At 38.5% G+C, this 17,863-nt stretch overlaps 1 protein-coding gene across 1 annotated transcript in view; it reads left to right on the top strand.

Annotated features, from left to right (window-relative positions):
- LOC147229504 (syntaxin-1B) overlaps nt 1-16,511 on the top strand; it is a 55,968-nt gene extending 39,457 nt beyond the window's left edge. Inside the window, exons 6-10 of the mRNA XM_086154979.1 lie at nt 529-637; nt 5,616-5,689; nt 6,475-6,612; nt 6,690-6,800; nt 7,443-16,511. Of these exons, the coding sequence (XP_086011105.1) occupies nt 529-637; nt 5,616-5,689; nt 6,475-6,612; nt 6,690-6,800; nt 7,443-7,523 (513 nt within the window). The 3' untranslated portion in view covers nt 7,524-16,511. The remainder of the gene's footprint in view (nt 1-528; nt 638-5,615; nt 5,690-6,474; nt 6,613-6,689; nt 6,801-7,442) is intronic.
- Nucleotides 16,512-17,863: the final 1,352 nt, after the last annotated feature.

Here is a 17,863-nt window from a genome sequence, read left to right as displayed (position 1 = left end):
TATTTGAAGTCTCCTACCTGTCATTTTTTAATTTAGTTTTTTAAAATTTACATTTGGCTTTTAAAAAGCTCTTTGACTTTTTTCTGCCCTCTGTATGTTGGGTGAAATGCATGCTATACAACTGGGCCTTTTAAATGGTTTATAAAACAAGAATGTAATTATATATAAATCCTTTTACAACCTTTGTTGAACTGAACATGGTACAAAGGAAGTTGATTCAATTTGAAAAATGTCATTATGGGTTTTATCAAATGTTATTTAATTATATATTTATTTTTGGTTTAAGTTTATATAAATTTTCCAACCTCTGGGAAAAAAAATGTTTACAAACTTTCAATTACCTGTTTGCAATCTGTTTGCAATCCTCCCATTATGAAATTATTGAAATCCAATGCTGGTATGAAGATTAGGATAGGATTTATCCATAAAGTTTAAAACAGCTTGAGAAAGTCAAACATGATAGGCATTGACTCTGCACTTCTGTTTTCTTAATGTTTGAGAAAAGCTGTTTATGTTGTCCTTCTGCAGCACTCAACGCTGTCACGCAAGTTTGTGGAGGTGATGACTGAATACAACACCACGCAGTCTAAATACCGTGACCGCTGCAAGGACCGCATTCAGAGACAGCTGGAGATCAGTGAGAGCATAACACAACTCAAATCACAAAAAAACGACAGATATTACACAAAAGATACATATTGAAAGATGGCTAAGGATGAGTGGACATTAAAATGGACCCAACTCACTCTAGAGACAGGGTGGAAATCAAGTAAACAACATCAAGAGGCACAACACAACAGACATGAAAATTTTTACACCTGGAGGTGTGTGCGTATAAAAGACTAAGCAACAAACATTCTGTGCAATAGACAAAATAGACAGCAAAAATCCAGAGATAGTTTGACATCAGGAAAGTAGCACAACAGACACAACATACAGATAACCGGCAAAAAAAAGACATTTGTTGGTGACTGTTGGAGATCAATGCCTGGGGGAACACCACAACAGATACCCAGAACTAGTTATATAGCAATGCAGAAGCTTAACGTTACACAAAAAAAAATACACAAACACTAGTGAGTGCACAAGAACACTGGCAAAGAGCAACAATTTTCCACACTTTTAAACAAAAGAACATTTAAAGGCAAATCTAAAACATTTGGAGACATGTATTATTCATTGTTGTTAAAATATTTTCTCAAATTACTCTATTTTGGGTTTGGAAAGCACTGTATAGTTGTTCTCATTTCCAGAAAAATCTATTTATCCATCCATCCTTGACTCAAATCACAGGATAGAATGCTTTTAATGAAGTGCAAAATGTTATCTTAATTTTCAAAAGATGAGTTCAAGGAGGAAGGATTCCACAGAGAACTCCCATCTTCTTGCTTGATGTGTTTTTGTGAATAATAAATGAATGAGGTTGGCTAGGTCTGAAGATAAACATCACATTACACCAAGAGAGATTAAACTGATGCAGACAGGTAAATTGAATGAAGAGGTAATTCAGTCTTTATGTCTCAATATCAGTGACTTTCAAACACATACACACACACACACACACACACACACAAATGCAAAATTGTATCCACAGATTACTATCTTGAGGAGAGAAAGTAAATCTTAGGCAATGAAATGACAAATTTGTAAGAAGGTATAAAAATTATACGTTGAAGCGCATTTCTACCTATGTAATGAAAAGAGGGTCCTATCAATGAACCCAAATTTTAAACAGTGACTCACCATACCACGAAAACAATTTGTTTCTCAAAATAAGTTTCTGAGTTACCTATTCAGGATTTTGTGATATTTATATAGTTTAGATACAGCATCATAATTTTAAAGTGGTTTTTGTTTTTTGTATTTTAAAATACATTGCCACATCAATATAAATGACTTTCAAGACCGTTAAATTAAAATTCTGGTTTATCATTTTGACATAAAGATAATTTTGTGAAAATAAAGCATTGCGTTGAAACCTATATTCAATACTTCTTTATACCTCATACTCACATGTTTAAGATAACAACGTATTGTTTTGATGCTTTCATTAAATCATTCTACACGATCTTAGTAAGCAACAGGATATCTGAGGAATGGAGAAGTGTGCTAATGCTGAGTTTTACATTAATTACAGTGGAATAAAGTTGTTGAGCCATACAATTAAGTTATGGGAATGAGTAGTGGAAGCCAGACAAAGGGCAGAAGTGAGCAATAGTGAGCAGCAGTATGGTTTCATGCCAAGAAAGAGTACTTCAGATGCAGTATTTGCTTTGAGAATGTTAATGGAGAAGAATAAAGAAGGGTGGAGGGAGCTGAACTTTACTGCAGATCTCAAAAAGCATATGACAGGGTGCAGAGAGACTGACACTGTATGAGAAAGTCGCTGTATGAAAAAGTCTGGAGTGACAGAAAAGTTTGTGGGAATGGTCTAAGACATGTATATTGGGGGAAACAAGTATTTGATACACTCCTGATTTTTCAGCTTTTCCCACTTGCAAAGCATGTGGCGGTCTGTCATTTTTATCATAGGTACTCTTCAACTGTAAGTGACAGAATCTAAAACAAAAATCCAGAAAACACATTGTATTATTTTTAAGTAATTAACTTGCTTTTTATTGCAAAGTATTTGATCACCTACCAACCAGTAACAATTGCAGCTCTCACAGACCTATTAGTTCTCCTTTAAGAAGCCCTCCTGTTCTCCACTCATTACCTATATAAAACTGCACCAGTTTGAACTCGGTACCTGTATAAAAGACACCTGTCCACATGCTCAATCAAACAAATTCCAACCTCTCCACAATGGCCAAGAACAGAGAGCTGATTAAGGACATCAGGGATGCAATTGTAGACCTGCTCATGGCTGGGATGGGCTACAGGACAATAGGCAAGCAGCTTGGTGAGAAGGCTACAATTGTTGGCACAATTATTAGAAAATGGAAGAAGTTCAAAATGACAGCCAATCTCCCTCGGTCTGGGGCTCCATTCAAGATCTCACCTGGATTGCAGTCAGTGATCATGAGGAGGATGAGGGATAAGCCCAGAACTACACGGCTGGACCTGTTAAATGAACTGAAGGAGCTGGGACCACAGGCTCAAAGAAAACCAATAGTAACACACTACACCGTCATGGATTAAACTCCTGCAGCGCACACAAGGTCCCCCTGCACAAGCCCGATCATGTCCAGGCCTGTCAGAAGTTTGCCAATGACCATCAAGAAGGTCATTAGGTCTGATGAGACAAAACTAGAGCGTTTTGGTCTAAATTTCACTCTGTGTTTGGAGGAAGACGAAGAATGAGTGCGACCCCAGAACATCATCCCAACCGTGAAGCACAGTGGTGGAAACATCATTTTTTGGGGATGCTTTTCTGCACAGGGGACAGGATGACTGCACCGTATTGAGGGGAGGATGGATGGAGACATGTATCACAAGATCTTGGCCAATGACCTCCTTCCCTCAGTAAGAGCCTTGAAGATGGGTGGTGGCCGAGTCTTCTTGCATGACAATGACCCCAAACACACAGCCAGGACACCTAGGGAGTGGCTCCGTAAGAAGCATCTCAAGGTCCTGGAGTGGCCTAGCCAGTCTCCAGACTTGAACCCAATAGAAAGTATTTGAAGGGAGCTGAAAATCCATATTGCCCAGCAACTGCCCCGAAACCTGAAGAATCTGGAGAAGATCTGTATGGAAGATTGGGCTAAAATCCCTGCTGCAGTGTGTGCAAACCTGGTCAAGAACTACAGGAAACGTCTGATCACTGTAATTGCCAACAAAGGTTTCTGTACCAAATATGAAGTTCTGTTTTTTCTGATGTATCAAGTACTTATGCCATGCAATAAATAGCAAATTAATTACTTAAAAATCATAGAATGTGTTTCTCTGGATTTTAGTTTTAGATTCTGTCACTCACAGTTGAAGAGTGCCTATGATAAAAACTGTAGTCCTCTACATGCTTTGCAAGCGGGAACAGGTGAAACTCAGCGGTGTACCAAATACTTGTTCTCCCCATTGTATAAGAGCTGTTAAATAGTGGTGAGGTATGCTGTAGGTATGACAGAATAGTTCAAAGTAGAGATGGGACTGCATCAGGGATTAGCTCGGAGTGGCTTCTTGCACACTATGATGGACAGGCTGAAAAATTACGTTCAATAGGAATCCCAACGGATTATGATGTTTGCAGTTGATATTTTGATCTATACTGAGAGCAGGGAGCAGATGGAGGAAATTCTAAATAGGTAGTGGTATGCTCTGGAAATTAGAGGACTAACAGTTTACTGCAGCAAGGCAGATTACATGTTTGTAAAAGAGAGTGTCCCAAGTGGAAATTGTGAGGTTACAGGGGGTGGGGATAAAGAAGGTGGAGAATTTTAAGTACTCAGGGTCAACAATCCAGAGCAAGAGAGAATGTTGAAATTAAGTGAAGAAACGGATCCAAGCAAGTTGGAACAGGTGGAGAAAAGCACCAGATATGATGTGTGATATAAGAGTATCAGCCACAGAGGTGACCAGAGGTGTACAAGACAGTGGTGAGACCAGCAATGTTGTATGGTTTAGTGACAAAGGCATAGAGGAAAAGACGGGAGGCAGAACTTGAGGTTGCAGAGATGAAAATGTTGAGGTTCTCTTTGGGAGTGATAAGGATTAGGATCAGATAGGATCAGGAAATGAGTCCAATAGAAGGACTAGATGTTTTGGAGATAAAGTCAGACAGGCCAGACTGAAATAGTTTGGACATGGATAGAGATGATGGGGTTGGAAGTGCCAGGCAGGAGGAATAGATGAATAGATAGTTGGTGTGAGAGGGTACAGAGGAGAGCTATCTAAACCTCTGTGATGAATGATTCACCATGGCTACCCCTGAAAGGAGCAGCCTAAAGGGAAAGGGAAAGAATAAGAATTAAAAGTTTTGATATTCTTACGGAATCTCAACTCAATATCAAAATATTGTATAATATTTAAAGATAGTCTTGATGATGAATAGATAATTATTTTTGGACATTTTAACCCTTCTATTCCAGTGTTTACATGTTTCATGATATCAGGCCATTATTTTGAGTTGTGTTTTTTCTTGTTTGCTTGTTTGTTTGTTAATACATACATGGATGTTTTGAGTCATCACATCATAATTGTGATATTTTTTGAAAAAAAAAAAAAAAAAAAGACTTCCACAAAGTTGCACCTTGAAATATCAACCCCTCTATTCCAGTGTTTACATGTTTAATGATACTAAACCATTATTTTGAGTTATATTTTTTTCTTGTTAGCTTGTTTGTTTGTTAGAGACTAAGAATAAGAATAAGAATAAGAACAACTTTATTAATCCCGAAGGAAATTGCTACATTGATGTTTTGAGTTATCACATCATAATTGTGGTATTTGTATAAAAAAAGACTTATTTTGTTAAAAGGCTTTAACTATTATCATCAGTAATATACAGAGCTATAACTCCTTTTTCACATTCAAATGTTAACCCAGTTGTGAAATCTAGGTGAATTGTTTTTTAACAACTTGCATAATTATGAGAAATACATACAACACCATTTAATCGCATAACCTCCAAGATCATTTGATGCGATGTGAATACATTTTTCCATGTCTTCTGTCCGTAGCTGGAAGAACTACAACCAATGAGGAGCTGGAGGACATGTTGGAGAGTGGCAAGCTGGCCATCTTCACCGATGATGTAAGCACCGCACCTGACCTGACACCATGGCGGGTCCCATTAACCTGTGCCATTCTGCATCCCCGAAGCTTAGGGATGCTTAATGGCATCCAGGTGCGCTGAGACATCAAGTGAACATGGCCTTTGTCACATGACCAATGGAGGGTTGAGGCGATCCTGTGCTGAATGAGCTTTTATTTTAAGTGAACATCTCATATTGTAATTTTTCATTCAAAATAAAAGCTTATACATATGAAGGAGCTGAAGTTGGAAAAATGAAGAACTTTCATTCAACGAACAGTCACAAGCGATTTAAGCCAAGCCATGTGATTGTATATGTAACAGTGAACATATGTTAATTTACTGTTACCAGGTAAGTGTGTCACCAAACATGCAATAAAACAATGGTCGGAGTTCATAACTTAACCCATTAAAGAAAAGTAAAGTAAAAGAAATCTCGTAAGTCTTTTACATCTTTAAAATGTGTTGTTATTTACATTCCATATCTAGATGATGCATGACTAATGTATGTACTGACATTGGCAATTCCAAGATCATGATTTGTTGATTTAAAATAATTGAGCTACTTCAGGCAGATCCTTCTGGTACTCAAAGTAGATGCATTGTTGTACTTTCTCCCTTATATTGGATATAGGTAAACTTAATGATGTAGTAATGATTTAGTTCTGTAAAGTTTATTGCATTCATACTGGAGCAGGGTTTCAGTCGATTTGCTTTTTTCCTTTTTCTTTTGAAAAGTTTTCATTTGAAACAGTTTGAATCAATGAACATGTCAACTCCAACAGATTAAAATGGACTCTCAGATGACCAAGCAGGCTCTCAATGAAATAGAGACCCGACATACTGAGATCATCAAGCTTGAAAACAGCATCCGTGAGCTGCATGACATGTTTGTTGATATGGCCATGCTGGTAGAGAGCCAGGTATGTATAGTAAATGGCTGATAGGTTTGGAGTATTTGGGAAAGTTCGAATGTTGAAGATCTCCTTTGTCCGTTCAGGGGGAGATGATAGACAGAATTGAGTACAATGTGGAGCACTCTGTTGACTACGTGGAGAGAGCTGTCTCTGACACCAAGAAGGCCGTAAAATACCAGAGCCAGGCTCGTAAGGTAAACCCAAAGAGTAAATGTCTCAACCAACGAATGGGTTTTTTTGTTGTTTTAAAGTGTAGTCGTGCAAATCTAAAAAGCTGTTTTATGTAACAAACCTAATAAGCAGTTTTGCCTTTAGTTCAGGGTGAAATGTAGTTGTCAAAAAAACTAGGGGTCTAGATGACAAAATGTAAAGTAGGTTTGCATCAAAACTTGTCTGGCAGTTCTGCTGTTGATAAGAACAAATACAGTGGAAGTAGTTTTTCATCAGAGCCTCAAAGGAGTTATGTTGCATGAACATATTCCTTTGTCATGTAAACCCGACGACTTCTTTGCCTTCTTGTTGTTTTGTCATTTAACTCTTACCAGTAGTTTGTTATCAAAATAGATTAATCATCTAAATCTTAATGACAGACTATTTTTTGGACCCAATAAATACGTCTGCCAAGTTATTTCTAATCTGTAGTTTTGTCTTCTAAATGTAACAAGTAGCCGAGATCCCGAGCCATAAATATCAGAGAAGCTTACTTGGAAGTCATTTTGATTTCACTAGGTTTTCAATCACTACTCTACTTCGTAATGAAAGATATTTCAGATTTGTATAAGCAGAAATTGTATTTGTTTCTTGATCACCATGTATCTTTCCTGTCGCCCTTGCAGAAGAAGATCATGATTATCATTTGTTGCGTCATTCTGGGTGTCGTCCTGGCATCAACCATCGGTGGCACGCTGGGCTTCTAAGACGCCCTACCGCCTGCCGCTGTGAGGACTGACACCATCTGACCATCCAACCAACAGCCAGCGGAGAAAAAAAACACCAATGACAGCAACAACACAAAAACTTGAAATACAAATGCAAGACAGATACCCAATCAGCTAGGAAGAAATCACATTTCCATCACAGATAGAGGAAACACCAGGGGGTTGGGTGAGGTTCCACAAACTAAAAAAAAAAAAAATTAAATTCCATCACATTATAGCTGACTTAAATACATAACATATATAAAAAAGAGGGTACAAATAATCCTATTTATTACAGATGTACATGTAAATGTATTGAACATATGAAGAAATACATGGATTAGTTATCTTTAAAAAATATGAATTATAACATGACATGTTTGTTTTTGTCTTTTTTTCTTATTTTTTAACAGTTTTCTTCTGTTTTTTCAAGAGTCTCCAAGGACAGTGATGGCTGGGTGGGAGTTCTGCATAATAATATTCACTTGTTCGCTAGTTTCATATGTAATATGAGCAAGGAATGGTCAGAACGTTATTGAGCTCTGGCAATTCATTTGAAAGTGAAATGGTTCTACAGTGCAATGAGTACCAGAATCTTCTGGAAGGATGCTGTCAGTGTTTCATGAATGTTCTGGAGTGTTAATGCCAATCACTCTAGAATATTCTATTCTAGAATAATTCTTGAGAATGACATATTTGAGATACGGTTCCAAAACATTCTGGAATGCCTTCAATTACCACAAAAAGTTGAGGAATGCTGCACGTAATTCCATGATTTTCTGGACTTCTGCTGTCAGTAGTTCCTTAATATTCTTAAATGCTGTCAGCTATTCAGAAATGTTTCAAAAATGGAGTCCTGCAAGATGAACACCCTCAGTTCTGGTACAACCACCTTCATCCTCTCCTTTTGAGATGGAGGGACCAGCCTTATCTTTGACAGAGCCTCCTCTTTCGGCCACATCTCATGGGTTACACTCCTGTTATTCACCTCAGTCAGCCTATTAACTCAGCTTCAACTGGCAAATCCCCACCTCCCACACACCACCTAAACACTGCAAAAGGCGAAACACGGCACAATTAGACCAAGCTGAACGGATGGGGAAACACACGTGAGGGTGCATGCTATCGTATAGTGGCAGGTTTCTACGACAACACCCTCCTCTTTTTGTTGCATCTTTCCAATTAAAGAGCACAGGGACGTAGAATTGCCTGCTTTATTTTGTTTGGCCAGTGGCAGAGAATGTAACATTTGACTGACAGGTGAAAGGTGGGATGGACCGCTTGCGAGGAGTGGGAGGAGAGGGAGGGTGTGAGGCGATGGACAGTCTATCTATGCAGCTTAAATAAGAGGAAGACGATTCATCCCACCTCCTACACCCGAGATAGCCAATAAGGATGGAGGGTCAACGTGCCAAAAGGCTCATCACGCTGCAAATACTATATCTTAGACATGGCGGGACATTGTCTCCCAGGTGTCACAACTGTTCTTCCGGAAGATTCTAAAAAAAATGAAGAGAACACCTTAAAAAGTAAAGAAAACATTAATTTAATGTAACTAACAAAAAAGCTTGATAACAAACAACAAACAAGACAGAAAATGTACCCTATTTAGCACATTTCACCCTGAGTGTTGCAGTGATATTGATGCTTTTTCATTTTTGTTTGTTTATTTATTTGTTTGTTTGTTTATTTATTTATTTATCTATTTATTTGAACTAGGGAACATTTGTTGATTTGATGTTCTGTGGTGCTGCTGTTTTAGTGTGAGCATGTCCCATGATGTAAAAGTCAGAAATTGTCTTGATCTGCCTCTTATCTCCTGCCTGCATGTGTGTGTGTGTGTGTGTGTGTGTGTGTGTGTGTGTGTGTGTGTGTGTGTGTGTGTGTGTGTGTGTGTGTGTGAGTGTGTGTGTGTGTGTGTGTGTGTGTGTGTACATGTGTGCGTGCATGTCTGGGTAATGTGATGTTCTACCTTTGAAATGCCTGAGTCACACAGGTGCTATGGATTGGGAGAGGCATTTCCTGACAGTAGTTTTTTCTGTGGATGACGGAAACATGTGACACACATATTCAAACACATCACACAACCCTTCATATTTAATTTCACACAAATACGTTCTCCCACTCAACATATAAAAATTTATCTGTACCATTTCCACATCTGAATAGTGGTAGTGTTAGATAATGTTGCTTCGCATGTTGAAATAGTGTTAGCTTATGTTTCAAATGTAGAAAATGTAGATGCTGATTCACTTTAAAAACATATTGTCCGGACCAGTGTTGGGTAAAGAATAAATCTTGACCTTGGAAATTGAAAACTTGACAAAATGTTTTGTTTTGTTTTGTTTCTTTGTTTTTTGTTTTTTACCATCTAGTGTTTGTACTGTAAGCTGGCCTTTAAAAGTTAGCTCAGCTTGTAGGTGTCATTACAGTCTAACTTGCAGTTACATCGTTTTGGAAACGACTCTAGCTAAGAAAGGCATTTTTGGACACCTATCAAACATAAATTTAAGTTTGTTTGTTTTTTTAAGTAATTCTGTATAGTTCCGTTGGCATTAGCAGTGACAAGCATATCTACTGAAGAGTACAGGACTATTCCACTTTCCACACAGCAGCAAGAGGATGATGCTCTCAACATTGCTCCAGAATAAGACAACATAGGTGTTATAGTTAGTGTTTTTTGTGGATTTCCTTTTTTGTCTGTCTGTTTGATTGTTTGTTGTTGTTATTTTTTTCTTTTTAGTATGTTGAAACAATAAAAACACGTGTGTTGTCCCATACTGGATGCACATGTGTCTTGAAAATGACCAGGCAGTATAGTAACATAAAATCAGGATGACGGTTTTACAGGCTACATGATACTGTGGTACATTCACCTCTGTTGAGGTCTGGTGAGCTACACAATCAGCCGATAGCCCTCTTGGTTTTGAAGCAATAAAAATTCTGATTTCCCATTTGTTTGACAGAAAAACAAGTGTTTTGCCAGCTAGCTATTCTTGAGTTTTTTCACACATGGCAGAGGGTTTTTCTTGACAAATAGACTTGTATGTCAAATGCAGTAGAATCAATATTTTGAAAATAATGCTGAGCCATGTTATATGATGAAATGTCAAAGTCCCTTAACAACTATGTTGTTCTAATAGTTGTCCACATTCATTGGAAGCAGGCATGGCATTTTTACTGAGTAATTTAACCAACAATCAATAAGACTATAATGATACCAAGAATCAATAATCAATCAACCAGACCTTCAGGATGCTTGCCACTCCCAATCGGTCACAGTTTCAGGCAGCCTGGATATGGTGACATGAAGATGTAGTCATAGCTTTGTGGAATTTGTGTGTTTGCACCAAAGTTGTGGTCCTTTGCGCTGTTAGCTGTAGATATCAGTGATGTTCTGTATTCACGGCAAGGATTTGTAGCTGTAGAGATAAGTAAAGGTGGGAGTTTCACATTTATTTTTGGATTTTGCAGAAACCAAAACTAATTACTGTATTCACCAAAGCTGTATTCACCCCACTTCTAGCAGCAAGAACCCAATGGCATTTTGTTCCCTTTACTTGTCAGTAGATTTTAATTATTTCACCTCTTTTCCCTGTTGTTGTTGTTGTAAATGGTTTTTGGACTGTAATGCAAAATATCAAATTTTCCCCAGTGCTTTCCACCATAACATTCTTGCCTTAACTACATTTCCCAAACAACCCATGTCCTGACTGAATTCCCCGAGGTGTCCAGAGAATAGATTAAAATTAAACTGGCTTGTCTATTGACAGCTTTGAAAGTAAATACATCATACCTCTAACCAATCTTTCGTTTAACTCTCGTGGTCAATGGTTGTTAAGGTGACATCATGGTCATTGTGATAGTTCAGCGGCGGTGAGTGCAGTGGATATGAAGTCCTTGATGTGAGGATGCTATTGTAGCACCAGCTTGCTTGTTGACGCCAATGTTTTATTTGTATGCGTGATCTGTAAAGTTCAGCTGCTCATCTGGCTCCGCCAACATTATCATCTCCGAAAAGTGGACAAACACAAGATAATTTGTCCAAGTATTTAGACCCTGTCTTGTCGTCATCGAGTTTGTGTTTTTGGTGTTAGGTTAAACAAAAGACGACGTTGACGATAAGGAGTCACCCCTCTCCCATCCAGTTGTGTGTAATAATGATAATAATAATAAAAAAGGCATGCAAAAGCGTTGTGGAGTTTGCATGATGGTGTTTTTGTACCCCAACCTGCCCTCCATGCTGAGTACTTTACTGCATTGGATTTGTGTTTGGTTTGCACATTTGCTAAATAATTATTACTTCTTTTGATAGTTATTATGTTCAGTACATGCTTTCTTTGTAACATATTTGTCAGAACAGTAGCAAAGGTTGATATGTAAACTTGAACCTGTGGAAGGCAAAATCTGAATACCCCTCTGTTGACTTGCTTCCAGCCCAACCTCCTGATGTCCTGACCTTCAAACCTCCCGCTAGGCTATTCGCCACTGTTATTGCCAGACCTCTGTGCTCGTTTGCCTCCATGGTTGCATCGTGTTGTGTTTTTGTGAAGGTTCTTTATAGGTCTAAAAACCTTTGGGTGGACCCATGGCACCCCTAACTGGCCTTGTGTGTGTGTGTAGCATGCCTGCCATCCTCTTCAGTGAAGATTGGTGTGTAATGTGCGAATGTACGTGTTTATTTGAGCCCGACAAGCGTGTTTCATTTTGCAATGAATGCATTCGCTATCCACGCTTTGCAGACGAACATTATTTATTTTGTATGTATGAGAAGATATTGATAGATGCCATGATCACTGTTACTTGTATTCTATTTATTGAAGTTCAAACCAAAGCATTTTTGCCCTCCCCATCATATACTCTCAAGATGTTTGCCGTCAATAATGAAGAGCACAATGCGAGTCGAGTTCACACTGAGGTGTTAATCACAAGTGGCAAAAGAAAAAAAACAGAAAAACATGATCATTACTATGAAATCAAAGTGCAGCCTCCCTCCCCTCACTCCATGTTGGTCTGTCTACCAGTCAAACCTGCCCAATCGTAAACTCACACCACCACAACGTCCGCCTCCACCAGCTCTCCACCTCTAGGTGTCAATTTGTATTCCAATTAATGGAAAACTATAACACATAATTGTCTGTGAAGAACTTGGAAACATTTAACTTCTGCCAGAGGCATTCGAAGACACAGTGGTGTTTTCTTATTCAGTTTAAATGCTATTTAACTTATGGTTTTTTACAACTTATTTCCCAGTCTCTTTGTTGCATGGCAGGATCAACTGTTCACTAAGGGTTTGAGGCAATAGCTGGTTGGACAGACGCTGCCTTTCATAGCAGATATGTACCATTCATGTGATTTAATCATTTCAAACTGTTAAACTTTGCAAAAGAAAAGAAAATCTACAGAGGCAATGGTCAGACGGTGGATAGTACTTCCCCTTAACGGGATCTTGACCAATTTTTTTCTTCATTATTTCAATACGTAATTTGGACATTATGCAATAGAAACTGCAGATTCAACAAGCAGTTGACTAAATATATTCTGGCCAATTTTAAAAAAAACATGGTTTCAATTCAGATTTAACATCGATATTCCTGCCTCAATTTAAGTAAATGATCTGCAAATTCTTTAGATAAAGAGACTTTGCAGTCGATGATTATGTGGAAAATAAAACTAGAACATGTTTGAGTATCCTTTCTATTAAATTTATTTCTGAGAATGTGCACATCATCCAAATGGTCGAGATAGGAAAACGATTGGGAAGTTACAAAACCAAAACAAAAGCTGCTAGCCAACTCCAGTTTTCTGACTAGCTACTTTCACGATGTCACAAACTTACAGTGAGCAATTTCCTGCATGTAAAAATGGACCGAGGCCTTGTTTACTTTCACATATATAAGTTATAAGATGTAACTCTTATACCAACACAAACTGTATAAGTGTGGCTCTGTTGCTTCTATGGCATTTTACAGTTTTTGACAGAGCGGGGTACAAAAAGCAGGGAAAAAAATCATCTAGAGGAAGTTTGTTTTCAACAGTAACACTTTTGGCTGACCAGAAGCAATTCAAGAGTTATCGCATGCAGCTAATCCATCCAATTTGCGATGTACAAAAACTGACTTCCTGTATTTGGGGTGAGTTTTTATAAACCAAACTGTCTTTTTTTTTTTCCTGCAGCACTTCGTCTGTGTATCTGCGCTCGACGTTTAGCAGTTACAGTGGCAAACAGGATTCTGGACAGATGTGTTTTTAAATTTCTTAGATGGTACAACTCCTCTCCATGATGATTTTTGTCTTCCTGAAACCATTTTCAAAAACCAAAACCTGTTTATTGCCCCGGTCTGGTCAAAGATGATGTTGTTTTTTTTTTTCTTTCTTTCTGTGAGTTTTTCTTTAATTCCTTTATTTTTATTTTATTGTTGTGGCTTGAATCTGCTGTAGTAAGAAAATACAAAAAAATGATTTGCCATTTCTGATGATAATTTACTTAATATCCACTTCCACGATTTTCAGCTCTCTACTTTTCTTTTGTACAAGATAGTTGGTTTGTGTCAGTGTTTTTTCCTAGTGGGAGGGTTGGGAGGAGTTGGGGGAGGGTGGGAAAGGAGGGGGGGCACAATGATAGATCAAGCCCCTGCAGTCTCTGCCACAGCCAGTAGGAAAGACACTTATGTCATTGTTGTTATTATTATTATTATTATTATTATTATTATTATTATTATTATTATTATTATTGCTATTGTTATTATTATTATTACCATAAATTATTAATAAAATGCAGTGAAACATTTGCAGAAACCCAACCAGAAAACAAAAGGCATCACACCACGTGATCAAACGTAAAAACTTTTAAAAGGGGAGGTATTGACAATTCTTTAATAGCAATGATTTAAACAAAAAGGAGTTATGTTATCATAAATAATAGTAGTAATATTGAATATTGAATGCTCGCAATTTTGTCAAACTGAAACTGGATTCTTTGTGTTATGTAATTATTGTAAATAACTTCAAACAGAGAAAAAATGACTTGCATGTCTATGTATAAATCTAATGAGATATCTATTCCTGTCAAAGTTGTTTAGTAGATGGAGCTCTGTCCATTTTCCCACTTTCATGTCCCCTGCCACCACAGCTCTACACCTCCACCAATTGTCGAGTCCCTCCACATGCCCTAGAAGAGATAAAAAGGAACCATTACTTCCAGCATCTTTTAACCCATGTCAAACTTCTCGCTTGTAACTACAAGTTACATATGTAGTGTCAAAAACGGCGCTTATAATTACCTTCCAATGAGCCTGTTATTGTGAGTCTAGAGAAAGACAGAAATGAAAATGATTTGATGGGTACTTGCCTGCCTTTTGCCTTCATGCCTTCAAATCTGTTTGTCGCCCTGGTTCGCAGAGGCACCATCCACTGGCGCCTCACCTGAAAGTGCTTCCCTCCATCTTGGAAAATTAACTCTTTATGGCTTCCCTGGCCACATATGCTTCCTACAATGAAATTCTTGTTAAAAATATTGGATTTGGCCCTCAGTCACTTCCAAAAGTGGCTTGCCAAAGGATGTCCACTAAACATATAATTCCTGACAGAGACAGAGAGTTTGGCTACTGAAGGCTATCAAGCCCTCGGGTGTCCAGATTTATCCGCGCACAATTTATTGCGCCGGCCAAGTGACAGATCACACAGTAGGTTTAAACCCCAGCGTCATCAATATACCTAGAATGATCCTTGATTCTCTTATCAGTGACACAAACTTTGAAAAATCTTTACCGCTAAACGGTAAACTAACAATCATGAACTCTGGCCCTTCCTGAAACCAAATCCAGACCGCAGGCGCCCATGGTATATTTGGACAGGATGTCTCCGGGTCAGGCTTGTGTTGTGTTCGTTTTCACAAATACACACTCACACACAGAAACACATGATTTGATTTTATTCGGCGACCAAGTCCCAAACCAGTTTTCAACTGCTATCTGACATACCTCAAGTTGCCGCCACAGTCTTCCTTCTTTATGGCTGTTCTATGTTCGCCCTCTCTGGGTTTGTGTAGGAGGTCTAAGCAGCAGTTTTGAAAAAAGACACAAAAGGGTTAAAATGTCCTCAGAGCGAGGTTTCACCTCGAAGGATGGTCAGAGCGGTCCTCAGGGGACATAATCTCACCTGATGAGATTGCCTGGTCAGGCTGCTGGCAGTGTCATGGGTCTGTTATTCTTGCCTTGAGACCTTTAATGTTTGTGAGGCTCCTACGCCTCACACAGGCCTACGGTAAATGGAAAAAAAAGAGTGCAATATTAAGAGAAACAAGGGCTTTCTTTATCATGCAGAGGCATTCACTGCCGGACCGTCCAGCTCAGACCTCCTACACAAACTCTGCAAACTATCCATTTCAGAGGCAACGAGTCCCACTAGAAGTTTGAATATTTTAGGTCTTTAAAGTCTGGTGCACTTTGGGGAAGTGGCGGGCGAGGAATTTGAGGTGAACATTTTTTTCCAAAAATTAAAAACCTGAAAAAAGGACAGCTGTTCTTCTGCCGCAACTTTGACTGGAAATGCAACTTGTGTCCTGTTTTTTTTGTGTGTGTATGTGTGCGTAGCGTAATGTAAAAGCGATCTGTCCCCTCCTCCCCTTGAATCCCCTACCCCAACCTCCCTCTCTCGTACTGCTGTTGGCTGTTCTGTTTAGTTCATGTGACGTGCCAGTATCCTCCCTCCCCCTTTACCCATCAGCCTCCACTCTTCCCCAGTCCCACCACCTTCTCTTTCTCTCTCTATTGCGCTCTTTGTCTCTCTCTCTCGTTCTCTCTTTCTCTCTCTCTCTCTCTCTCTCTCTCTGCCCCCCCATGGATCTTTAAGATGACAACTCTATGCAGATGCTGTCTTTTATAAGTGTGTTGAAATTTTAATTTGAAATAAAACTTTAAAAAAAACCCTGACAGACATATTGAAATGATAACAAAAAATGAATAAAGAAAAGGATTGTTCAGTGCACTATCGCTTTGTGCCTTTTCACTTATTCATCCCTTCACTCAATCATTTTTTTCTATATGGTTCTTACACTGGTTGAAGCAAAATTATATTATATATTACAAATTATATTTATAATTTATATACATGTATATATATATATATATATTTGTCATTGATCAATACTCGTAATTATAATTATATAATCTGGCCAAAGTTTAGGTCCAATAATTAGTTGCAGCAAAAGTTACAACACTTGTGCAGAGGCATCCATCAAACAAGAAAGTTGTGTTTGTTACAGGCAATTGATAGGAATCTAAATAGATTTGAAAAAAAACCCAATATGATTTAAACCACAAATATGGAGAGGGTGAGTCCTGTGTCAAATGTGATTTGCCTCCTTGAGCAAGCACTTCAACCTTGGTACCTTTAGTGGTCAGGTAGATGTAATCTGCCCTTGCAGTGCAAACAGGCCTGAAACAAGGGACACTATAAATCTACAGCTCCATGTCATCAAGGCAAGAGAGAGCAATCAAAACAGAAAGGTAAAAGGTTGTCATGTAACTTTCTTCTGCTTCTCCCTAATTATGAATCAGCGCAAAAGATCATCTGTTTCTATCTATTTTTATGTAACTTTAGTAAATTAAAAACGTGGTGACGCATCAGATGTAGTGAAATCAAGATGAAAAGATCTTGCAGGTTATTAGAGCTCACCCACTCCGTAAACCTCCTCTCGGCCATTGTGACCTTGAAGGAGACAAATCACAAAGAGAGAGAGTGGGGGGCGGGGGGTATTGTCTAAAGGCTACATGAGCTCCGGCATTGGGTTGGAAAAAGAAAGGCTATGAAAATCTGTATGGGACAGCTGATCAAATGGCTAAAGACTTGCATGTGTTTAAGAGTTTACATTTGGAAAAATGCACAGTGACTTGCAAACCCCCTAATTTCATAACCAATAATAGGACCGTAGATCTCATATCTACATTCATTCATCATTTTTACTGCTTATCCTGCAATCAGGATAATAGAGGACTTGAGCCTATCCCAGCTGCCATTGAGCAAGAGGCTGGCTCACAATGGACCTGGTTGGCAGTCGATCAAAGGGGCATGTATAGAGACTTACAACTATTTATCCTCTCAATCACTTGTCTGTGCAATTTAGGGTCTCCAAAACTGGATGTTTTTGGACTGCAAAAGGAAACCAGAGAACCCATACAGACATGGGGGAGAACATGCAAGCTCCACTAAGCGAGGCTCCCTGTCAGAATTTAACTATGGACTTTTCTTGCTCTAAGATAAAAGTACAAAACACTGCATCACCATGCCAACCATATATCTACATATTTTGCTATTTTGTGTAAATACAAAGACAACAT

This window comes from Fistularia commersonii, chromosome 11 (assembly GCF_037954325.1).
Source record: "Fistularia commersonii isolate RoL2024-O1a breed Wild chromosome 11, RoL_Fcom_v1.0, whole genome shotgun sequence".
NCBI lineage: Eukaryota > Metazoa > Chordata > Actinopteri > Syngnathiformes > Fistulariidae > Fistularia > Fistularia commersonii.
Note: the sequence above shows the minus strand (reverse complement) of the source record. Positions and strands in the feature narration are given on the sequence as shown.